Source organism: Sciurus carolinensis, chromosome 1 (genome assembly GCF_902686445.1).
Source record: "Sciurus carolinensis chromosome 1, mSciCar1.2, whole genome shotgun sequence".
Taxonomy (NCBI): Eukaryota; Metazoa; Chordata; class Mammalia; order Rodentia; family Sciuridae; genus Sciurus; species Sciurus carolinensis.
The window spans coordinates 128,773,039-128,796,580 of NC_062213.1; the positions used below are offsets into that span (position 1 = coordinate 128,773,039).

A 23,542-nucleotide genomic window follows, 5' to 3' on the forward strand; every position below is an offset into this window, starting at 1 on the left:
TTGATTTGGCCAACAAATATTTGCTCAAACATCAGGCTCAAATTCGAAACTCCTAGAGTATCATCTTCATCCCTGCCCTAAGTCTTATCAATTTATCAAGTTCATCTTTCTTTTTAGACTTTTTTCTCATGGTAATCTCATTTTGCCATTTAATATAGCTGATTCCCCCCAACAAGTGAAGGTTTCTTGAGGAAAGGTAGATCAATGTTGAATCAGATAATATCAAGTCTATCATATAAAAACAGGAGTAAAGTATCAATCACAACCACCTCTACCGGGGCGAATGATAAAGCCTTCTCTCATCTCACCCATTTGCGTTTAATGTGAACATATCTAGCAAGTAACTGTCCTATGATAGTTTCAAAATATTATTTAATGTATCATATACTTAGGCCTCGTCTCTGCAACTTAGGCTTTGCAAGGGCAAAAATTAAGTCTTGTTGTTGACTTCACACCATACCAGGATAAATTAGTAAACGTTTAATTAATAAAGAAAAACTGGCAGTTTTAGGGAAGGTTCTTGAGCATAACAAAGCAGCGAAAGGGCACTTGTGCATTAAAACCTGCCCGTGAGAACCAAACCCAGGTAGTATTTCAAAGCCTTGGCGGACCCTTCAGCTGTCCTTTTAAAAGGGCGTGTGAGGAAACCAGCAGCGAGGGCGCCATTGGCGGAGGAGCGCGCCCGCCAGCGCCGGTACACCGCAGGGGGCGCGGGCTGCGTCGGGCGCGCAGTCCTCGGACCGCCAGGGGGAGCCCTGCCGCGCGCTGCGCTGCCAGCCGCGCTGCCCGCGCTCTCGGCCCGCGCGCCCGCCCGCCGCCACGCCCGCCGCAGGCCGGGGCCAGTCACCCGCAGGCCGGAGTCCCGCAGTCCGTTCGCGCTCCGCCCCTGCCCGCCGCGGGACGAGTAACGGTTACGAAGCACTTTTCTCTGCCGCGATTTCTGCTTAGTCATTGTCTTCCAGGAAACAGCTCCCTCAGTTTGGAGTCAACTCTCCTGCGGCCGCAGAAGCCAGAGAAGCAGCCAGAGCCCGAGCCGCAGCCTCAGCGTCCCCCTCCCGGGCCGCCGCTTCGCCGCCGCCGTCCGGCCTCCTTGGGCCGGAGCGCACATCGGGCTACCGCCGCGCGGGGTCGACAGCCTCGCGCTCGCCCCTGCGGCCTCGGGCACAGCGTCCTGCGAGACAGCCACCTTCTCGCCTGCCCCGTCCCTTCCTGGCCCCTCGGGCGGCCGCTGCCATGGGCACCGACAGCCGCGCGGCCGGGGCGCTCTTGGCGCGGGCCAGCACCCTGCACCTGCAGACCGGGAACCTGCTGAACTGGGGCCGCCTGCGGAAGAAGTGCCCTTCCACGCACAGCGAGGAGGTGAGGGCCGGCCAGCAGCGTCCGCGGAGACCCAGGTTCCGGGGCAGGCCGCGGGCCAGGGCAGGTGCGGGGAGGGCGCACCTGGGCTCCAGCGGGAGGCTGCGGCCGGGGTCGGCGAGACCTCGCCTCGGGACCTGCTGCCCGGGGCCGAGCGTCCTAAAAACTTAGCAGGTGCAGCTGCACACCCAGTGCCCCCTCTGCCGCTGCTCGCGGCCGGTAGCAGAACACTTGAGACGCACTGGATCCCTCTCCCTGGCAGGGCAGTCACAGCGCCATAGGAGGCTCGGTCCCTCTCCCCATCTCTCGCTCCCTCCCCCACACTGTCCAGGTAAAGGAATATTCGAAAGATTAACCTTTGGTAAATGAAATAGTATTCACAATACGCTTAACTTTGAGAATGTCGACATTAGCTAATTGCTGTGAAGCAAATGATTAAACACTCAAATTAAGTTTGGGTGTAGGTGTATATTTTTTCTTACTGGAAGTTAATCTGCCGCATTTTATTTGCCCGAAGACTGATCACTAGTTAGTTGGAGGTGGCAGATATTAATCAGGAAGTATGCACTAGTTACACATTTGTTGCTGGCTGTTCCTGAGCCAGTGAGTAGTCATCCATTGATTGCACAGCTAATTGATGGTGTGGAACAATTTTAGTACTTGAAAAAAATTCCCAGTGAATATGTACGATTACGATGTGTTGGTTAAATGTAAAAATAGTAAAACAAAAACTTCAGGAGCTGTGTGACTTTGGGAAAGTAGCTTTAAAGTTGGGTCTCCCTTCCTCATCAAGTTGTTGTGGAAAGTAAGAGATTATATACGAAAATGTTTAACCTAGGTGCGTTTATCGCCATACAACCTGGTTCCATCAGAAAGATAAATCCTGATTAAAAGAATCAATTGCCTAAACTGTCACGTTATGACGTTATCAGCTGTCCCATGGCAGTTTTAACTGTTTTTATACAAGAGGTGTTGTCCACAGACCATACAGTAAGTAGCATCTGGGTATGTGTAGGGAACCAGCACCCTTCAGGAGGTGAGAACTCTTGATTGTAACTTGAATAGGCACCAGAATCCCTACCCTATTCTGTGTTTGGGTTCCAGCTTTATTTAAACCACCCACTTTGACCATTTCTCTGAAAGATAAGTTATTTCTGTATTTGGTACATAGAGCCTTAATTTCTTTCAGCACTGATAGTGATGATCAATGTAGCTGAAGTTTTGCATGTATTTTGATAATATTGAGTAAAATGTTCTCTCTTATCTCACTGTAACACATTCTAGAGTACTGGCTTTCAAAGTTTTTGACTCCAAGTGGTAAAAAATGTATTTTACCCATCCAGTTCATAATTTTATATTTATATATATATCAGTATATCTGAAACAGAGCTCTCACAAAAAGATGTTAACCCTTGTATACTGAGTGATCTGATTTTTTTCTAACCTGTTTTAATTTTTAATTTTTATTTTTTTTTAACATGATGCTAGGGATGGAACTCAGGGTCTCACACATGCTTCGCAAGGACTCTACCACTGAACTATACCCAGACAGTGTGTAGTGATGCACACAATTTTCTGAAAAACAGAGGATTAATTCTGGTGTGTAGTATTTTGTTTAGGGTGCCTTGTCAGTAGGACAAAACTAAAGATACTAGAACATTTGAGGAAAACTTGAAGAAACAGCAGCATGTTGTAGGGAAACTGTAACAGTTTAATTAGTATAGGATGGTCATGTTTTATTTCTGTGTAAAGAATTTTACCTAAAGAGCACCAAATTGGGATGTACCACTTGAAACAGCTCAACCTCATTGAAGAGATAAAAGGAAGTGGGAAAAAAAATCATTCATTATTGATAAGCTCCAAATTGGGGTGTACCACTTGAAACAGCCTGACCTCATTGAAGAGATTTTAAAAAGAAAAAATTCATTTCATTATTGAAATTTCACACATTTGGTAGAGTGCTCAATTCTTAAAGATCTTTTCTGATTCTAATGCTTTTTTGATCCTATGATCTTTTCCCATATTTTTGTGTTTCACTATAGTTTTATGAAATCAGATATTTTACATATTATATTTATTTATTTAAGACTAAGGATCGAACCTAGGATCACATATTGTTTTCAAATGGGTCATTGTAAGACTGTTTTGCCCTTTTTTTGATTGAGTATTTGATCAATTGAATTGTGGTATTTAAATTCTTAAGCAATTCTGGATCTAATATAGACGAAATTGTGGCGATATTTATCTTTAGTGATACTGTGTATGTGATGATGAAGAAAGCAGGAAACAAAAAGTTATAAGGTTAATATTCAGTCAGTATAGATAACATGTAACTTACAAGATTAAAAATCAGTTTATGATACAATGAGTTTCTTACATAACTGGACTTTTCTATAATTTATCCTGAATTTTGCAGAAACCAAGATTAATAAAAGAGATGGTTTCAGAAAAGGAATGAATACTCTGAAAATATACTTATCTTTCTGAATTAAAGAATTCATCAGGAAAGCCTTATATGTAAATGAATCATCCTTCCAGAGAAAAATTTCTTAGAATTCTCACAGAATTTGAGCTAAAGCACTTCTGATAAAATTGTTAACCTCAATCAGTCCTGCTTCCTCAACTGTTACTGATTTATCTGGAAAGATTATCAACTAATTTTTATCTACTGACTTCAGTGTGATTAGCAATACATTTTACATAAAGATATAGACCTTGTAACTTAAATTCAAGTAAGTTATTATGGATAGCATAATAGCAGATTATTGTTGTGGATTATAAATCCTAATATAGTGACTGTGTGCTCTTAAATTGATAAATCAGTTTTCCCTGTGTGATTATTTATATTAAGAAGTGGTAGCTGAGCGAGGTGGTACACACTTGTAATCCCACCAACTCAGGAGACTGAGACAGGGGGATCACAAGTTCAAAGCCAGCCTCAGCAGATTAGGAAGGCACTTGGCAACTCAGTATGACCCTCTAAATAAAAGACTGAGGGTGTGGCTCAATGGTTAAACACTACTGGGTTTAATTCCCAATATGGAAAAATAAAAGTGGTAAAGTGCTTGTGTCAGTTTTTATAAGCAATTATTGTTTAGAAGTTTAGTCTCTGTTGTCACTGTTCAGAAAGTGCTTTTGTGGGGCTGGGGAGATAGCTCAGTTGGTAGAGCGCTTGAGGCCCTGGGTTCAATCCCCAGCACCGCAAAAAAAAAAAAAAAAAAAAAAAAAAAGAAAGTGCTTTTGCAGTTCAGGGGCTTGCTTTCATTACTTATTTCTTTTTTTATTGATTGCCTAAAGAATGTAAAGTACTGTAACCTTGATTTATCTTTTAAGACAGTGATTTCAGATTACTGGTGTTGGCCAATTAGTGGTCACTAATCAGTTTAGCAAGTCATAGAACCACTTATTTTTTTCTAATTAATAGAATAAAAGCCAGTAGGGTACTCGCATGTAGTGACCATAAATACTGTTTTGTGAATTTTTTGTTCCTTCATATGCAGGTAGGTCTTCTTTCACACATTAAGTGAATATACATCTTACTTTGGACTGTCAAGTAAGTTTGAAATATTGACATAAGAGATATAAATAGAATAAACTCCTTAATGAATTTACAACATACTATTGTGGACAGCATTTTGGATAAACAAATATTGTTTATCCAAGAAAACATTGAAGACAAGTTAGAGGTATACTGAGGTGTTAGGAAATGACTTATTGCCTATCATTATGCGTGATGACCTCTGTAAGGTACATCTGTCCTGTGATTCTCAGACTTCAGAGTATATAGTAATTACTTGGGATACCTATTAAAATGGAACTCCTGGCTGCTCTTGAGAGTGTTCATCAGGTCTAGGATTGAGCTCAAAAGTTTGAATCTTTAATAAACACCACAGGTGATTCTGATATAGGAGTTCTTCTGGCCATACTTACTCTGTTGCTTGTCTTCAAGGAATATAGTAGCATAATGATTAATAAGAGTTTTAGTATCTGTGGCTTAAATTCAAGTTCCTTTGTTTTATAACCTTATTCTTGAAATCATTTTTTCTTTATGAATGCTTTTAAGTTTCAGAAGTTTACTTAAAGTTTCATTGGTATAGAAACAGTGTAAAAATAATTAGACTATTGCTTTGGGTCAAGAATACTTGAGAATTCAGAGTAGAGGAGGTCTGAATTTATCTGTTGAAGGAAACAAAAACATTGTAGAATTAAACTTTAGGTTTGTGTGGTAAATCCTATTGATGTCTTTTTTTTCCTGCTTAATTTACCAAACTCTGCATTCTTATTGTAAATGTATAGGGAGTGAGTAGAGTTTGATTAACAGTTTAAAAATGCATTCCTTTTGCAGCTTCGAGATTGTATCCAAAAGACCTTGAATGAATGGAGTTCCCAAATCAACCCAGATTTGGTCAGGGTAAGTGGAAATCCTGCAGGTCAAAAGGAAAGTGAAGTAAGCAGGAAGTTAACTTTCTAAGTTTGGGGAGGGAAGTCAAATAGGCAATGAGTTATTAAACCCCTTGTGGCTGAGCTGCAGAGATAGCAATCTGATCCTGTTAAATTAAGTATAAAGTAGAAAATCTGAACTCTGTAGGCAACTCTTCAACCTAGACAAGATGATGGGATTTCTCATGTTTAATTCCCACCAGTTTCCTCACCAGTAGTTTTATTCCTATTGATATTGATAGTAGTAGAGGAATGATTATTAAGCAGCTTTGATTGGTAGATTAGATAGAATATCCACCCCAATAATATAGTTCCTAGAAATAATTTTTACAGTGAAACAATAAGGATCAATATTTCATTGAATGTCAGTATATGACTGTTATCATAAATGTTAATATAAAAGTACCTATCTATAACCACCCTGAAATCCAAACTACTTTAAAAGCCTGAAAGAGGACATGTGCTGGAAACATTTGTTCCCTTGTGCATACTGCAGATTAAAAACTCTGTAGCTACTAGATTCGTGTCTTTGATTCATGTCTTTGATTTCTGCTTCTCTGAATGACCATTTACTGTATGTGTGCATGACTTGTAACTGGACTCCTGGTATGTACTGGGTATTGTAATTTGCTCATGAATCATGGGAAAGGACTCACTCTTTGTTTTGTTAAATCTTGTTATGTAAACTAATGTTTCTGACTAATATGTACTAACATTTTTATTGTTATCCTTATAAATTATTCATTATAAGGCATTAGAATGGCCCTTGCTTTTTTTAAAAAAAATTGCACTCAGGGAAAAAATTTGTTAAAAAAATGTTTGTGATTACAAGACAAAACATACTGTTGTCATGTGATAAAGCAATCTTGCTCTTTGGTGTCTGTCAATATGAGTTGAAAATTTTTGCCCTCAAAAATTTCTGCACATAGATATATATGGCAACTCTATTCATAATTGCCATATTTGTAAACAACCAAAACATTCTTCAGTAGATACATATAAAGTTTGGTACATCCAGACAATAGAATGTTGTTTCATTGCTAAAAGAAATGAGCTGTCAATCTACAAAAAGACATGGAAGAATCCGGAATGCATATTAACTAAATGGAAAAAATCAGTGTGAAAAGGCCACATACTGTGTAATCTCACCTATGTTCTAGAAAAGCAAAACCATGGAAATAGTATGAAGATCATTGGTTGCTGGACTTAGAGGAAAGAGAAGGATGAATAAGTGGAGCACAGAGGATTTTTTTTTAAGCACAGGATTTTTATGGCAGTGATCTCATAATGGTAGATACATTGTCCTTGTACGTTGGCCCATTGATTTGTTAATGCAAGTTTATCAGGTGTAAATGTGCCATCTGAAGGAGATGTTGATAATGGGGGAGGCAATGCATGTATGGATGCAGGGGGTGAATGAGAAATCTTTGTGTCTTCTGCTCACTATTGCTGTTAATCTAAAACTACTCTTAAAATATACTTTCAGAAATCACCTGCATTCCCTCACAAGTTTAAGTTGAATGACATTAAAACTTTTTTTTAAGTTTTTTTTTTTTAAGTTTGCAAAAGTTTTTAAAGTTTTAGAAAGTTTTTAACATGTCATTATTCAGAATGGATAGTTTATTTTTTAAGTAAAATTTATGTGCTATTTTCAGTGGTTGTAACTCTTCATGTACTCCTCCCCTGCTTGTTTTTTTTTTTTAAAGTTTTGATCATGCATTTTTCTGAAATCTTAATGAAAATGAGATACTTTTCCCCAGAAAATGGACACACACAGCATTTCATCTTTATGTCAGAGCTTTACAACCTTTAAGAAGAAGCCTATGTAGACCTCAAGTAAACTCAAGTAAACAATCCCATTGTCTTAAGTCATTCTGAGAAAAAAAAATGTTGGAGGTATCACAATACTTGACTTCAAATTATACTACAAAGTTATGGTAACAAAAACTGCATGGTACTGACACACAAACAGACATAAGCCAGTGGAAAGGAATAGAAGACACAGAGACAAACCCACACAGATACAGTCATCTGATCCTTGAGAATGGCACTTAAAAAATTTAAAAATAGCCCTTTTAACAAATGGTGCTGGGAAAATGGTTATGCATATGTAAAAAAATGAAACTAGATCTCTCTCAACCTTACACAAAAGTAAGTTTAAAATGGGTCAAACACCTCTGACTGGAAACTTTGCAACAGCTGTAAGAAAATGTAGGGTCAATATTGCAACATAAAGGTATAGATAGTGACCTCCTCAATAGGACTTTAAAGCTCAGGAATATCAAGAATTAATAAATGAATACATCAAATTAAAAAACTTCTGCACAGCAAAGAAAACGAGAATGAAGAGAAAATGTGAGAAAAATTTTGCTAGCTACTATTCTGACAGAGGATTAATATCCAGAATATATAAAGAACTCAAAATACTTCACACACACACACACACACACACACACACGAACTCAATCAATAAATAGGCAAATGAAATAAATAGTCCTTTCTCAAAAGAAGAATTACAAATAGCCAGCCAGTATATGAAAATGTTCAACATCTTTAGCAGTTAGGGAAATGCAAATCAAAGCTGCACTAAGATTTTATCTTACTCCAGTTAGAATAGCAGACATTAAGAGTATCAATAATTGGCACCAAAACAGATACACAGACCAATGGTACAAAATAGAAGACACAGAGACACATCCATATAAATACAGTTATCTCATACTAGACAAAGGTGCCAAAAACATACATTGGAGAAAAGATAGCCTCTTCAGTAAATGGTGCTGGGGAAACTGGAAATCCATACGTAGTAAAATGAAATTAAACTACTATCTCTCACTCTGCACAAAATCAACTCAAATCAATCAGACTTAGGCGCTAAAACAGAGACCCCGTGCCTAATAGAAGAAAAAGTGGGCCCATAAAGAATGAAATTATGTCATTGACGGGAAAATGGATGGAACTTGAGAATATCATATTAATTGAAATAAACCAAATTCAGAAAGTCAAGGGTCATACATTTTCCCTCACATGTAACTCAAGAGAAAAGGGAGGGAAAAAAATTGGGGGAATGGGAATCTCATGAAAATAAAAGGGAAGCCAGCAGAGTAGAGAAAGGAGACCAGGGAGAAGAAAGAGGGGAGAGAAATGGGAAGTTCTTATTATATTAGGTGCATATGTGAATATGTAACAATGAATTCCACTATTATGTAATTTAATGCACCAATAAAATCCTGTTTTCTTACAGGTTCTCTTCTAAAGGGTTTCATGAGCAATAGGAAATTTATAATTAATCAGAAATACCAATTCTATATTCATTATAAATATTGTGTCTATTTTAGGAATTTCCAGATGTCTTGGAGTGTACTGTTTCTCATGCAGTAGAAAAGATAAATCCTGATGAAAGAGAAGAAATGAAAGTTTCTGGTAAAGTTCAGTCTTTACAACTTTACAATTCAATTTGTTATGCAGTGGAAGGAATAGTAAAGTTTTGTTAGGCATGGGAATAAGCCTTTCCTTCCTGTGGGTCATGAGCAATTTCATCACTAAGTGTGGAAAATACAAAAATTCCTTTTTAAACATAATGTTAATGTCAGCTTTTTTTGGGGGGGTAGGGTACCAGGGATTGAACCCAGGGTCGTTTGTTTATCCACTGAGTCACATCTCCAGCCCTTTTTTACTCCCAAGCCACTGGGATTATACCCAGCTTTAATGTCAACTCTTTAACAAGGAGTTATAAGAAGTCAATGTTGGCTACTTCAGTGAAGTCAGAATATAACTTTGTAACTTGGTGTTCTTCATGATGTTCTTATGTTATATAATTTACTTATGTTCAGAACAGCAGAAAAATTAGGGTAAAAGAAATGGAAAGGATAAAGGGAAGGCTTAAGAGCAGTGTCTACCCAAAGCATAAGCCCTCCCTTCCTGGGGGATGCTAGTAACTAATGACTGAGGTTACCTGGAAGTGTAGAAAGAAGTCTGGGCAACAGAAAAACACATATCCATTCAATATATGTAGTAATAATACATTCCAGAATTTAAAATGAGAATTTATTCTGTTCTGTCCTCAGTTTATAGTCAGCAGAGCATAGTAATGAAAAGCTTGAGCTAGCCTAGATTGAGATTCCTGGGTGTGTAGATTACTGGCCAATATAATTATGATCTAACAAAGTATTCAACTCTGAGCTTCAGTTTCCTCATCTATAAAATGATGATGCAGTTATTTCACAGGCTTCTTTATAAGTTGGATAAAATAACTAAAAGTATATAGCATAATGCTTGCTATAAAATGCATGGTATCTGTTTTTAATTACCATGTTATTGTGATCATTGCTAAATTGTATTATTATTATTAAGATTCATTTGTACAATGAGAGCATTATCTTTTGATTCTAATAATACTGACTACTATTTATTGAGTCTTGCTTTATACCAGGCACTGTAGTTGTCACTTAAGTGCTGTATTTCTTCATGTAATTATCAAATCAAACCTACAAGTTAGAGCTGTTATTCCCATTGCACTAGTGACATTGAATAACTTGAAAGTTGTCATACAACTGGGTAGATAGAGGTTTGTGGCTGTAGTCCCAGCTACTTGGAAGGCTGAGACAGGAAGATCACTTGAAACCAGGAGTTTGAGATCAGCCTGGGCAACATATCAAGACCCTGTTTTTAACTCTGCTATGTTTCTAAAGCCTAAAATGACCTCCACCCACAAATTGATGGCATGTTGGATCCTTTCTTAAGTTTTAATGATTTATTATCCTCGTGGCTTTCAGAGACTGGCTGAAATACTAATTGCTTTTGTGCTAATTGTTTACAAAAAAGAAAAAAGACCCTGTTTTAAGAAAAAGAACTTTTTAAAGGAAAAAAAAGTTGTCAGAGTAAATGCTTAAAGCAGAGTTCAATCAGGTATGCCCAACTCCAAAATCCATTTCTTTCTGTCAATTTCACATTGCTATTCGTGTAGGAATAGAAGTAAAAGCATTATACTTTGTGTGGTTAGTTGTAATTCATGCCGTAGATTCATTTTGGATCTTTTACAAGTTGTGTTCAATTTCTATAGGGCTTGAGAGTTGATATAGATATCAGAATCCTCCCACATGAGGAACTTTCTTCTTTCTACCTATCTGAAAATGCCTCATCTTTCAGAAACAGAAGGTCATTTCATGGATCAAAGGAGAGTGGTAGGGAGAATTTTCATAGAGTGTAATTATGGGAGATAGTACATATTGAGTAGCCCTTGTCCAAAATGCTGGGACAAGAAGTGTTTCAGATTTCAGTTTTTCAGATTTTGTAATATTTGCATAAACTTTGCTGGTTGAGCATCCTGTGTTGTTAGGAGAGCAACTCTTCACTGTTCGTGGTCTGGAAAACTGGTGCACATCTTTTCTAAAGTAGAGTAACTAAACTAGAACAAGACTCAACAAGAAACATTAGATCTTTTGACTGAATCACATTTCTGATAATTTGTCTTTGGAAAATGATTCAGCATAAAGTTGAACAGAGTTTGAAGATGGTTGTTTTAGTATTTCATGTGATAACAGAAAACCGAAACTACTGCAGGAACATTACTCACCTAAATATTCAACAAACAGGAACTGATTTATAGAATAATGTTCATGTATAAAAATTGAGTATCTAAAATTATACATTAAATACATAGTACACAAAAATCTAAATAGTAATTACTTTGGGTAATGAGATTCTTGGCTATTCTTTTTGGTCTTTGTACTTTTATAGATTTTCTTCAGTTCTAGAGTAAGCACATTACTATTACAAATTTTTTTAAGATAACTAAATGCTACATAGACTAGAAAAGATGTACCTTCATGTGACCAAAAACTGCAAGGTAATGTCTGAAAATGAAAATGATTCTATTGGAAAGGTAGGATTGTGAATTTTTTCCTTCAGTTTTCTCATTGTAACACCTTTAATTTAGTCTTTTTATAGATTATAGTTTATTGGATATAATATGCTCTATTAATTTTTAATTCATAAAAATGTACATTTCAAGTAATTTAAGCTCCCTTATCTGATCTGCCTTCTAATATTTGCTTTTAATTTTAACAAGTTGTTGACAACTAACTATATAATTAAAAAGTTAGTGGAAATGAACTTTTATGTCTTAAAATTAAAACTATAAAATTATGTAACTAGGAAAGGAAAAGTAATTAAGGATTATCTGTCATGTTATTACTATATAGTAAAATGTACACCTAAATATAGTAATCAGGTGTTTTTGTTGTTGTTACTCAGCAAAACTGTTCATTGTAGGATCAAATTCTTCATCATCAACTAGGAATGCAGTTGACATGGGTAAGCAAAAATTTAACTTTATTTTTAACTTTATTAATAGTGGACTTTAAATTAATTTTATTAGTTTTAATTTATGTTCAGATCTAGAGTGAAAAAAGAACATGAGCAGATTCTAATTTTGCCTTTTAAAGTGATAATTTCTTAAGGCCTCTGTAGAATAATATTGACTTATATATACTCATTTTCATGTAGAAGAAAACTAAAAGATACAACAGATTCTTACTTAATTAGCTAATTATTGACTTAATTATCAGATATTGACTAATAAAGGTTGCTTAGGTATAGAAATTCTTCTTAATCATATTATTAGCTCTTAGTACTGTAGATAAAATATGAAAGTCAAAGACAACAACTAAAAATAAGTATCTTACATCTATTTTTGGCCCATGGTTTAATTATTGTAGTATTACAGTGATTAAATACTTCTAAAGCATTCTTTCAGCATTTATATATGTTGCAAACTTAAATAATTAGCCTTTTCATATAACTGTAGAGTGAATATAATTATTTAAAATAAGCTCTTTAAGTTCTTTTTATAGAAATTAAGAAATTATCTACCTCTGTAAATGTAGTCGTAGTTTTCAGAGTTTCAGGCTTATTCTTGCTACAACACTACCAAGTCACAGACTGTTGAGTTGTAATTCTTGTGATCATCCATATCAGATACTAGTTAGCAGGTAGAACTAGAGAAGAAAATTATATAAAGATAAGGAAGCTACCAAAAAGTCTTGGGGCCTAGAAAACAAAAAAGAAGCCTGTTCTCCAGAAGGAGGAACCTACTATAGTTGTGAGCTCCCTAGGAAGAAGGGAGGTCAGAGAAACCCACTTGTATGCCAACGCAGAGATGGTATACAAAAGATGGAAGTATTCTAAATGAAAAGTAAACTGTGAAATAATCTATTTGTATGGAAAATTAGTGAATGACATGGACAGAATTCAGTGGTATACTTTGAGCACATTAATAATACTTGTTTTTATTATGTAGCAGACTATGATCTTTTTTGTCCCTTTCTTCTCATCAGCCTGTTCAGTCCTTGGAGTTGCACAACTGGATTCTGTGATCATTGCTTCACCTCCTATTGAAGATGGAGTTAATCTTTCCTTGGAACATTTACAGCCTTATTGGGAGGAATTAGAAAACTTAGTTCAAAGCAAGAAGATTGTTGCTATAGGTACCTCTGATCTAGATAAAACACAGTTGGAGCAACTCTATCAGTGGGCACAGGTAAAGGATGGCCAGATCCTGTGCACTCTGGGGAGGAATCTATTTTTACCAGCCTTTGCTGCTTACTATTAAACATCATGTACATAGTGCACACTTACTGTGTGGTGCCTACTCCACAAATATGGGAGCTTTGAGGCAGACTTTATCTAAAGCATTGGGGGTTTGGAGTTTTTAGAATGTATGTTAACTGAACTAAATATTCCATTTAAAGTGAGTGACAAAAACACTAGAAAAACTTTAATTGTGAGCAAATTACACTGTTTCTTTCAGTTTTACATATGTAGTGAAAAAATTACATTTTTCTTTAGATGTTATGAGAGACCATGGCTCTCATTTCCTGAATAAGGGAATATTATATGTAACAAATATTTTGCTGACTCTTACTTAAAAATGTATGAGTCTCCACTTATACAGCTTGATATGAAACAGGTATCATAAATTAATCATTCCTGCTCTTTCATCTAATTACCTTCAAAGTTATGAGGGAAGTTACTGATATTTTACCTTTGTTCTTAAAATTTTTCTGTGTTCCTTTTATGTCATCTTCAGCCTTCTTTCAGAACTTTCAGTTTCTTATGGGCAGAAAGACCTTGGATAAAGTATTGCACCTTCTCCTTTTGGTATAGTAGCTAGACATGGTCAAGAACCTGCTCGAGAGTCTTGGATGATCCAGAATATATATAAAAATTAACCAGGACAGTTATTGGAAGTTATCTGATTCCTCTCTTTCAAAATCTGTTGTCTGATTAATAGCCACATTTTATATTTTGACATTAAATGTACTTTCTTGTATTTGATCCTCTATCTTTAAGACATATTTCTTCTGTTGCTGAAACCATCACACTTAAAATCATGGTTGTTACCAGGGCAGATATATCACATTACTAAATGATTCTAGCAGGAGACTTTTTAATAGTATAGTCCTATTTTGACTTTCTCCTCCTACAGCTATTTTTCCTTTCCCTGTTACCACTGACATGGTTTGGAATAGTGTGATTAATAAGAATATGCATGTAAAAGTATTTTATAAACTTATAAGCACTTTAAAATGTTATTTTCCATGTGTTCTATAATTAAACCCTTATATTCCTTATTTCATTCCACTTTGCGTAAAGAGATCGTGATTTTATTTTCACTTCTAGGTAAAACCAAATAGCAACCAAGTTAATCTTGCTTCTTGCTGCGTGATGCCACCTGATTTGACTGCATTTGCTAAACAGTTTGATATACAGCTATTGACTCATAATGATCCAAAAGGTAAGACTGAGTACTTGCCTAGCATGTGTCAGACCCATGGGGTTAGTCCCTAGCATTGCTTAAAAAATAAAAAGGGCATTTGTTGAAATTTAACTTTGTGTGCAATGATAAATGTATGATATTATCTAGAACTATTCTTAATGGTTAGTTCAAAACATATGCTGTTATTTCTATTTTTATACCAATGGGGAAAAAAGTGAAGGGATCATTTCCTGAACATCTGATCTACTGAGGTTTATAAATATTAAACTACAAAGAAAAGACCCTCTAAGACATCCTAAATAGTAATGTATATAATCTTGTCTAGTACAGCAAAGATTGGACCAGAGGGCCACTTAATTAGTATAATTATCTAGAAAAAGAGGCAGATACAACTTAATTTAAAATGTAACATCTTAAGATAGGTAATTAATCAGATATTTTATTAATCATCATGTCAAGATATATGTTTGGTGTTAATCAGAAACATTGTTTAACATTAATTCGAATGACTTGTCTACCTTCCAAAGAAGAATTGTGTGTGTGTGTATGTATACAGTACTGAGGATTGAAGCCAGAGGGTCTTGCATATGCTAGGCAAGTGCTCCACCATTGACCTGTATCCCCTGTAGGGTAATTTTCTATCAACATTTTGCAAGACAACTAGAAAGACTGGGAAGAGAATGTTCAATGTAACTTGCAAAGATAAATATCTCATAGAAGCTGTATATTTACTAAGTATTTTTGGTATAGGTGAGAAATGTTTGGTTATAAACAAAAAATGATTTGTGAAAGTTATAAATCTGTGACATTTTTATAGGGCTTCTAGTTCAAAAAATATTGAAGGGAGGGACTAGGGGTATAGCAGTTGTCTAGTATGAATGAGTTCAGTCCCCAGTACCACAAAAAGATGTATTTATGTATTAGATGAAATTATATTTCACAGATGCTCCCTCAAAAAAACATTCAGCTTTTACTTCCACATCTAAAAAGATAATATTGTAGGTTAATTGTTCACTTTTAGAATGTTTATGGATAACCTATTAAGACACTCTGCCCCATTCTCACTTTTTCACTGTTTGATCAGAAGAGGAGGAAGAAGAGTTTTGATATTTTTCCTTGATTGCCAGGCATCATACTAAGTGCCTCAGAAAGACTATCTCTAATCTTCACAGTAACTAAAACAAGACATTTTATTGATGAGGACTTAGAGCTCAGAATTTTAAGAAAGTAGCCAAGGTCACCCACTTAGCATAGGGCAAAGTTTGAACCTGGACCTAGGTTCAAGATGAATTTGGAGACTTTCTCTGCATACTATACTCTCTTCCTGGTTTGAAATATTAATATTACAGTATTTCAGTGTGAAAACTTTATTTTGTTATCTGTTTTGTTTAAACATCATCAGAGTAAGATACTGTAGTGACTTGCCTCCCCACTCCAGTAAAACTTTGACAAGCAAATAATAGATTCTCATTTTTAAAGTTACTTTGATGAAAGTAGCAAAGAATTGCTATGCTGATTTATTCTGAACTGTAAGCCATTTAAATTTTAACTTTCAATATATTGGTAGATACATATGTTTACTTTTAAGGGTCACTGATCATAGTTGTTGCCAACAGATGATGATTTAGCTTATACCCCCTTCATGTACTAAATATGTTGGCATTTAGATTGTGTGCTCATTTGTCATTGGTATGGCAAAATACACTGTGAGATAGATTTAATTTAATCTTCTTTATATTCTTGTATTACTGATAAAATTTGATACATGGTTGTCTATATTTTTGAATTCCAAATCTGGTTAGAATTTATAGGATGTTCCTGCATATGCCATTAATGAATCTTTAGAATCGTTCATCTGTATTGAAGCAGTTCTTCATTTAATTTGTTGTGTTTACTAGTTGTAAAGAATTAATTTTAAAAGTATATAGTTCAGTTAATGAGTAGCATAGTTCTCTAATTTTGTGTCAGATTTTCTAAGTAAACAAACTGTAAAACACTGAACTCTGCCATCTGAAATACAATTTTTTTAAGTCCCCTGAAGTCTACCTGCATTCATAAAATGACCCTTATTCCTCAGGATGGCTTTATTTTTCATTACCCTGTGTTCTACAAGTTATAGTAATAGTTTAACCACAGTTACAGTAAAATTGTGAAGTTGGTGATCCTAACTTTGGAACTTTGCCTTTTATTTGCTTTGCCCCTCCACCCACTGCCGTTAAATCTAATCTGTGTTATGCCTCATTCTTTCAGGGACCTCCTCTTGTTAGACAATCTGATACATAATTCCATATTCATATTACTTTTCTCAGGAGACATTTGTATTTTATTAATGAAAACTATTTACTAACTGTGACCTTGGGCAAGTTACCTAACTTCTCACTGATGTTTCCCCCCAAAAGGGAAATAATAGTATCTAACACATAGGGTTATATGGATTAAATGAGTTCAAACATGGAAGATACTCAGAAAAGTGCCTGGCACATGAAAATAGCTAAGTTACTTGGAGTTTACTATTATACTATTCAAGTGTCAGCAGCAGTTCATTTGGGTTAGATGGGTCTGATAGCATTCCCAAATCATCAAATGTAGATGGTCACTTGATCCTTATCTATATGGTTACTTCTGGCCCTGGTGGATCTTTCCATCTTTATCTATTTATTCATCAGACTTTTTACCACCTACTATGTACTCAGCACTGTTTTAGGTACTGGAGGTATGTAATACTAAGACAAATCCCAGTCTTCATGGAATTTTTATTCTAATGGAGGGAGACAAGCAAGAAAATAAGTATTAAAAATGATTAGTAGAGGTATATGCTCTAAAGAAAAGTTGACTGAGGGAGAAAAAGAGGGTCTAGGTTGGGGGTGTTGTTTTACATGAGGCAGTCGGAAACCTCTACTAAGGTAAGAAGTTTTCTGGGAAGAGGAATAGCTGATCCAGAGACCCCAATTTGTGAATGTGCTTGAGGCTTTCAGGATACAGGAAGTAAGTTAGTGTGACTAGAAGAGAGGTAGCAGAAGAGCGGGATCAGCTTTAGTGAAAACTGAAGTGAAAATAACAAGTTCTTTAAGGAAATGCAAATTAAAAGATAACTATTGGCAAAGATTTTTTAGTGATTCTTTAATGATTTTTCCATTTACACTGTAAATCATTTTAAATTCTCCATACACATACGCACAGAAAAAGTTGAAAGGAAATTGAAGGTAATGGAAATGGTGTTCATTTCCAACTAACAGGGTTATGAGTGACTTTTTTTTTCTTTTCACTTTTTTGTATGTTTCCTGCCTGTATATTGCATTCCCTGGAAATATTAAAAAATAAATAAAAACATCCAGGCTTTACACATTGGAAATTATGAGTCAGGGATGCATACTTTTAAAAGAACTGCTATTTTTAATATTCTGGTTCAGATTCATAGCACACATGAAAGAATAAGCTAATTTTGTATTCAGTTTGGGGATGTTTCTTTTGTTGTGTTTAAATGCTTACCTACATAGTTAAGTGTTTTTTTATCTTCAAATTTAACACTTTGGGGTTTTGTTTGTTGTTTTAGAACTGCTTTCTGAAGCAAGTTTCCAAGAAGCTCTTCAGGAAAGCATCCCTGACATTCAAGCACATGAGTGGGTGCCACTGTGGCTGCTGCGATACTCTGTCATTGTGAAAAGTAGAGGAATTATTAAGTCCAAAGGCTACATTTTGCAAGCCAAAAGAAGGGGTTCTTAACTTCAACTTAGGGTCACCACTTACCTGTGTTTTCCTTGAATATAAGATAAAATTGAGATGTGTAAAAATCTATCTGTTGCCTATAAATAGTGTCATTGAGGCACATACACTTCAGTTGTATTTGACAGTATGTTGTCTGTCAAGTTTTGAATACTTCTCTTGCCTCCATGAGTCCACTCACATGAAACACTGTATTGTTTTCATTAAACTATTGTTGTCTAATTGAAATTGTCTAGAAAGAAAATACTTGCAATATATTTTTCCTTTATTTTTATGAGTAATAGAAATCAAGAAAATTTGTTGTTAGATATATTTTGGCCTAGACATCAGGGTAATGTATATACATATTTTTATTTCCCCTCAAAATCATTAATTGCCTATTACTCTATAATATAAACTAAGCAGTTTACTTATAATTGTTAAGATGGAAATACTGGAAGATATTTTTTTCCTGTCATTGGTAAAATAATTATATCTCAGAATAATTGGAGTAGTTGGGATCTACCAGTAATGTAAATAAAATTCATTCTTCAGTATGTCAATGGAAACTTAAAATTTTTTTTATGTGTTCTTGCTTGTAGTTTAGCTCTAAGATTTAACTGTGCATTTTTGTGCCATATTTTCTCTTCCTGTTATTTACAAAGGCAAACCAAAGTAAATCTGAAAAGGAGACTAGAAACTTTGAAAATACCATTTAGGAGCTTTGTAAAAGCATTTACTATATCCGGATTCTTTGTAATTCTTAATCCATCCTTGGTATATTGCTCCTCATTCAAGAATATTAAGTATTAGCACATGCTGGGTCCTGTAGGCTCTGGAGAAAGGAGAGGTGCACAGAGCTAAGGATTAAGACTCAGTTGAGTAAAATATGTGATACGTATTCCCAGTAGTAATGGACTAGGAGGAACTAAAGCCAGAAAATATTTTTTAAGAATTCTTTAATTCAGGGCCAATATTTTCTGTTTAGACAACTTGGTTTGAGATGTGGTCTTAACTATTTTATTTTATGATATTTTGGTGTTGAGAATTGAACCCAGGGCCTTGCACACGCTAAAAGCACATAACTTACCACTGAGCCATTCCCCCAGCCTAGTCTTAACTAATTTAAAGCAAAACAGTATAATCAAAACTCCAGAGTAATAAGAGACTACATGGTAATTTAGTGTAATTCCTCATGAGTTTAAGAATCAGAAAAAATTACAAATTAAATAAGCTATTACCTTTGATATACATATATGTGTGTGTTTATATATATATATATGTGTGTGTGTGTGTGTGTGTGTATCCTTAATTCTATAAATTTGTATCAGTAACCCAAATAGTTTGAACAATTCTTTAAAAATCTCTGCATCTCAATATTTTAAAACTGTAGGCCTATATTTAACTAATTTTACTCAAATTTTCTGAACTTAGAGAAAAGCAGTATGCTTCCATGTTCAACAAAAATGCAATAGACTCTTTTCCCAAGTTAAGTTTTGTGGTTTTCTGGTTAGAAAATTTAATCATTAGAATTATAATGTGAATTCAGCTATTTACCTGATTTGAGCTTCTTAAAGACTTCTTTTACATTAATTGTATAATATTAATCAGTATTAGTTAACTTCTTAATTTGAAAATGTACATTTTTCTTATAGTATAAATCTTTAAATGGGCATTTTATTTTAAATTTGTGTAGTAAACTAGCTGAGGTATTTTAAAGGGGAACTTGAATATCACATTTACCATTTTAAAAACTCATAACTTATAAAAATGGATTGTGTGAAGGGTTATTTTGAAAATGGGGGGGAAAGAACAACATTGTTGGTATATCCAAACTTCATCAGGAGCTTTCCTTTTTCATAATCTCTGCCCCACCCCCAGGAAGCAAGATTATAGATTCATTTTGTGAAGGAGATCATGTATGGAATTTTTTGGCGAGTTTTTGTTTCACTATGTACACTGAATTTCTGTTGCTGGGTAACCTTAAAAAAAAAAATAAAAACTGAGCTATACCCCCAGCCCTTTTAATTTCTTGAGACAGTCTCATTAAGTTGATGAGGCTGGCCTCAAACTTAAAATCCTCCTGCCTCAGCTTCCCAAGTCCCTGAGAATATAGGCACATGCCACTGTGCCCAGCAAGGACTTATTGCTTTAAAAGCCATAAAATGAAGAGTGGTGATACTACCAAATAATTGCTTAAAACTGAAAGCTAAGTTAGGAATAGTGTACATAACAGATATGTTTTCAGGGGAGATGTGAATTGTGTAACCAACCCAAGGTAGAAAGAGTTATAGTTTTCTTCCCAGTAAATACAAAAAGAAACTGTAGCTTGTTACTACATTTCCAAAATACCCTGGAGCCTGGCATATAATACAATGTACTATAACTTGGAATTTGCTCCATGATAATACTATCTTAAATTCCCATCCAAGAAATTGTAGTCACCAGAAGGACCAAAGTAGCTTATAAAATCTGTGTGGTATAAATTCTGAAGATCACATCTTGCTAGTACATTTATAGAGTATTCATTTAGGAATGACCAGTGCTAAAACTTGAATCACAAGTAATAGCTAATAATTTTTCAGTCCTCAAGTGATTAGGATAGTTATGTGTAAAATGGAAAATAAAAAGTTATTACCTACTTTGCATAAATGGTTCAAACTTTTCTATACCAGAATTAATAAGGAGTATCTAAGGATATCTTATATTCAGTAATATAAGATCTAAGACTCATTTTATTTTGTCTCTTTCTATAAAATTTTCTTTCCACCCAGTATCTTCAATCTTTGGGGATGTAAGCATCTGATATATTTATTGTATATTGGCTAACAATTCATCTTTCTGCCAAACATGCATTTTAATATTTAAACCATTTGTGTCATTTGTATATTCACACTCGGTATATACCAACTTATGATTCTGAACCTATTTTTTCATCATTAATTTTCAAATGTACCAAAATATGCACCTGTCTTTTCCCCATAAACTTGGTGATGGGATACATCAGTTTAACTTTTTAAATAAAGGTAACATGATTTTCATTAATATTTTATGGTTTTAGAGATATACTTAGAAAAATGTTTTAATTAGATAATTCTTTTTCTTATGTGTCTGTTGTAGTATACTATAAAAGCAAACTATAAAGCACTGTTGGCTAAATATTTATAATAATTTTTACTTTTGCCTATATTATGATTTTAACTAAAATAAAATGTGAGTGTATATTTTTTAATTGAATTGTTTCAATAGTTGGGAGCATCTTGGAGCAGTATATTGATTTTGAACTCTTTGAACTTAAACTGAGTATGATTTGAAAATAAATTGAGTAATTTTTAATATCTAAGCCATAAAAAGCTATTCATGCTTCATTCAACAAATTTATTGAGTGCCTACTATGTGCTAGGCACTGTGCAAGGTGTTACAAGTCGACACAAATGAACCTGTTCTTCCAGGAGCATACACAGTATATTTGCAGGTGAGAGAAGGAGATCTATAGACAAATAAGCAATAAAAGGCTGCAGTGAGTAAATGACAAGTGGTGAGAAGGATTTCAGGGCAGGGTGGGGGTCATATGGAAGGACGTGGTGCTGGCTTGCAAAATAAGGTACAGGAAAGCATTCCTAAAGAGCTTAACTTTAGGATAGAGTCAGAGAGTGAAGTGTGATATGAACATTGTGGAGGCCTATGTGCCTGGTTTTTAAATATACTTTTATTGAATAATGAAGCAGTGTACATGTAAAAATACACATTTACCTTCAAAAGTTTATTCTTACTAGAAAGGAAATAGCTTCTGTTAGGACAAAAGTAGGTAATGTTGGGAAGGTCACATTTGATTAGAGACTAAAACTTGCCCAACTCCCCTAAACATATCAGAATATATTCTGTAGTTGCACTATATTATGTATGCAAATCTATTATGTAGTTGCATTGCCCCAAAAGTCAATCTTTAATGTGCTTCCTTAGCAATAACTGTGTAAAGTGATAGATGATTTTGGTGTCTGTTGGTTCATATTAAGATGGTTTTATAATAAGTATAACTTAAGATTCAGCTCCTCTCCCCATTTCTTTACTCACTGTTGATTCTTGTATTCTGTTCCTTTAAGTCCACTTTTGAAGAATGTCTTTGGCAATTCTTTCACAAAGGTCTCTGGGCAGTAAACTTTTAGGTCCTATTTGTCTGAAAATGTCTTTATTTTTACTCAATCATAAGTGATCATTTAACATTATAGAATTGTAAAGTCCCAGATACTTTTCCTCATCATTTTGAAGACAGTATTTCATTAACCTCCAGGATATATATATTCTTACTGGTGCAAATATGAATTTCCTTCCCTAGCAGTAATCTTTCCTTCCCTCCCTAGTTGCTCTTTAAACATTGAAAATTTCCTTTTATGTGTATGGAATTATAAGAAAGCAAGAAAATTAAAACTGACTGCAAAGCTTTCCAATAAAAAAAATTAATCATAAAACATTGATAATTGTTTCAGGTGAAAGAATCCAGAAGTAGGCTGTTGAGGGCTGATACGGCAACTCAAGTTGTCAGGAACTCATGATTTTTCATTTTCACTGTTAAACAGTATCTCTGAAGCACTGCCTGCATCTTCATGGCACAGAATTGTTGACCGAAAACCAGTAAACATAACTCTCCAGGAATAAAAATGGAATTTAAGAAGTCAGGGAGGTTCTCCTCTAAAACACCGTCCCTAAAGAACTATACATTTAATGTATATTGACCAAAACTTGGTCAGTTAGCACACCTGGCTTCAAGGGAAGCTGAAAGGGAACCATTTAGGTAGGAGACAATGTATTATTCACTAAAATATGTGTGATTTGACTTTAAGGAAACATTGGTTTTCTATTATAAAGTGGACCACAGAGAAAAGATTTTAATAGTGTTCTTTTCTCACTTCCAACAATTTGCGTTTGCTTCAATTCCTTCGTATTCTCTCAAACATAATTCTAGTTCTGCACCCTTCGTCTTAAAAAAAAAAAGAGAAAAAACTTGATTCTGGTCATTCTCTACCTTTCACTGAAAAAGAAGAACGGAAAACTTATATCCTTTTACAGTTTCTTTCATATTCTTTTTGGCTTATTCCCAAGCCTGAAGCACCATCTCACTTTATTTATTTATTTATTGGTCAATGGACGTTTATTTATTTATATGTGGTGCTGAGAATCGAATCCAGTGCCTCACACATGCTAGGCAAGCACTCCACCACTGAGCCACAAACCCAAGGCCACCAGCTCACTTTTTATATAGCTTCC

General features: G+C 35.0%; 1 protein-coding gene across 2 annotated transcripts; it reads left to right on the forward strand.

The window, feature by feature from the left end:
* The first annotated feature begins 801 nt into the window (after positions 1 to 801).
* Positions 802 to 21,504, forward strand: Gclm (glutamate-cysteine ligase modifier subunit). Of its 2 annotated transcripts, none has more exons than XM_047563043.1 (7): positions 802 to 1,359; positions 5,702 to 5,767; positions 9,135 to 9,219; positions 12,070 to 12,111; positions 13,134 to 13,336; positions 14,479 to 14,593; positions 18,129 to 21,504. In XM_047563043.1, the coding sequence occupies exons 1-7, from the start codon at positions 1,234 to 1,236 to the stop codon at positions 18,296 to 18,298; spliced, it is 807 nt and encodes a 268-aa protein (XP_047418999.1). In that variant the 5' UTR covers positions 802 to 1,233; the 3' UTR covers positions 18,299 to 21,504. The 2 variants fall into 2 exon arrangements, with proteins under 2 accessions (XP_047418999.1, XP_047418992.1); XM_047563036.1 differs by having other exon boundaries at positions 804 to 1,359; positions 12,052 to 12,111.
* Positions 21,505 to 23,542: the final 2,038 nt, after the last annotated feature.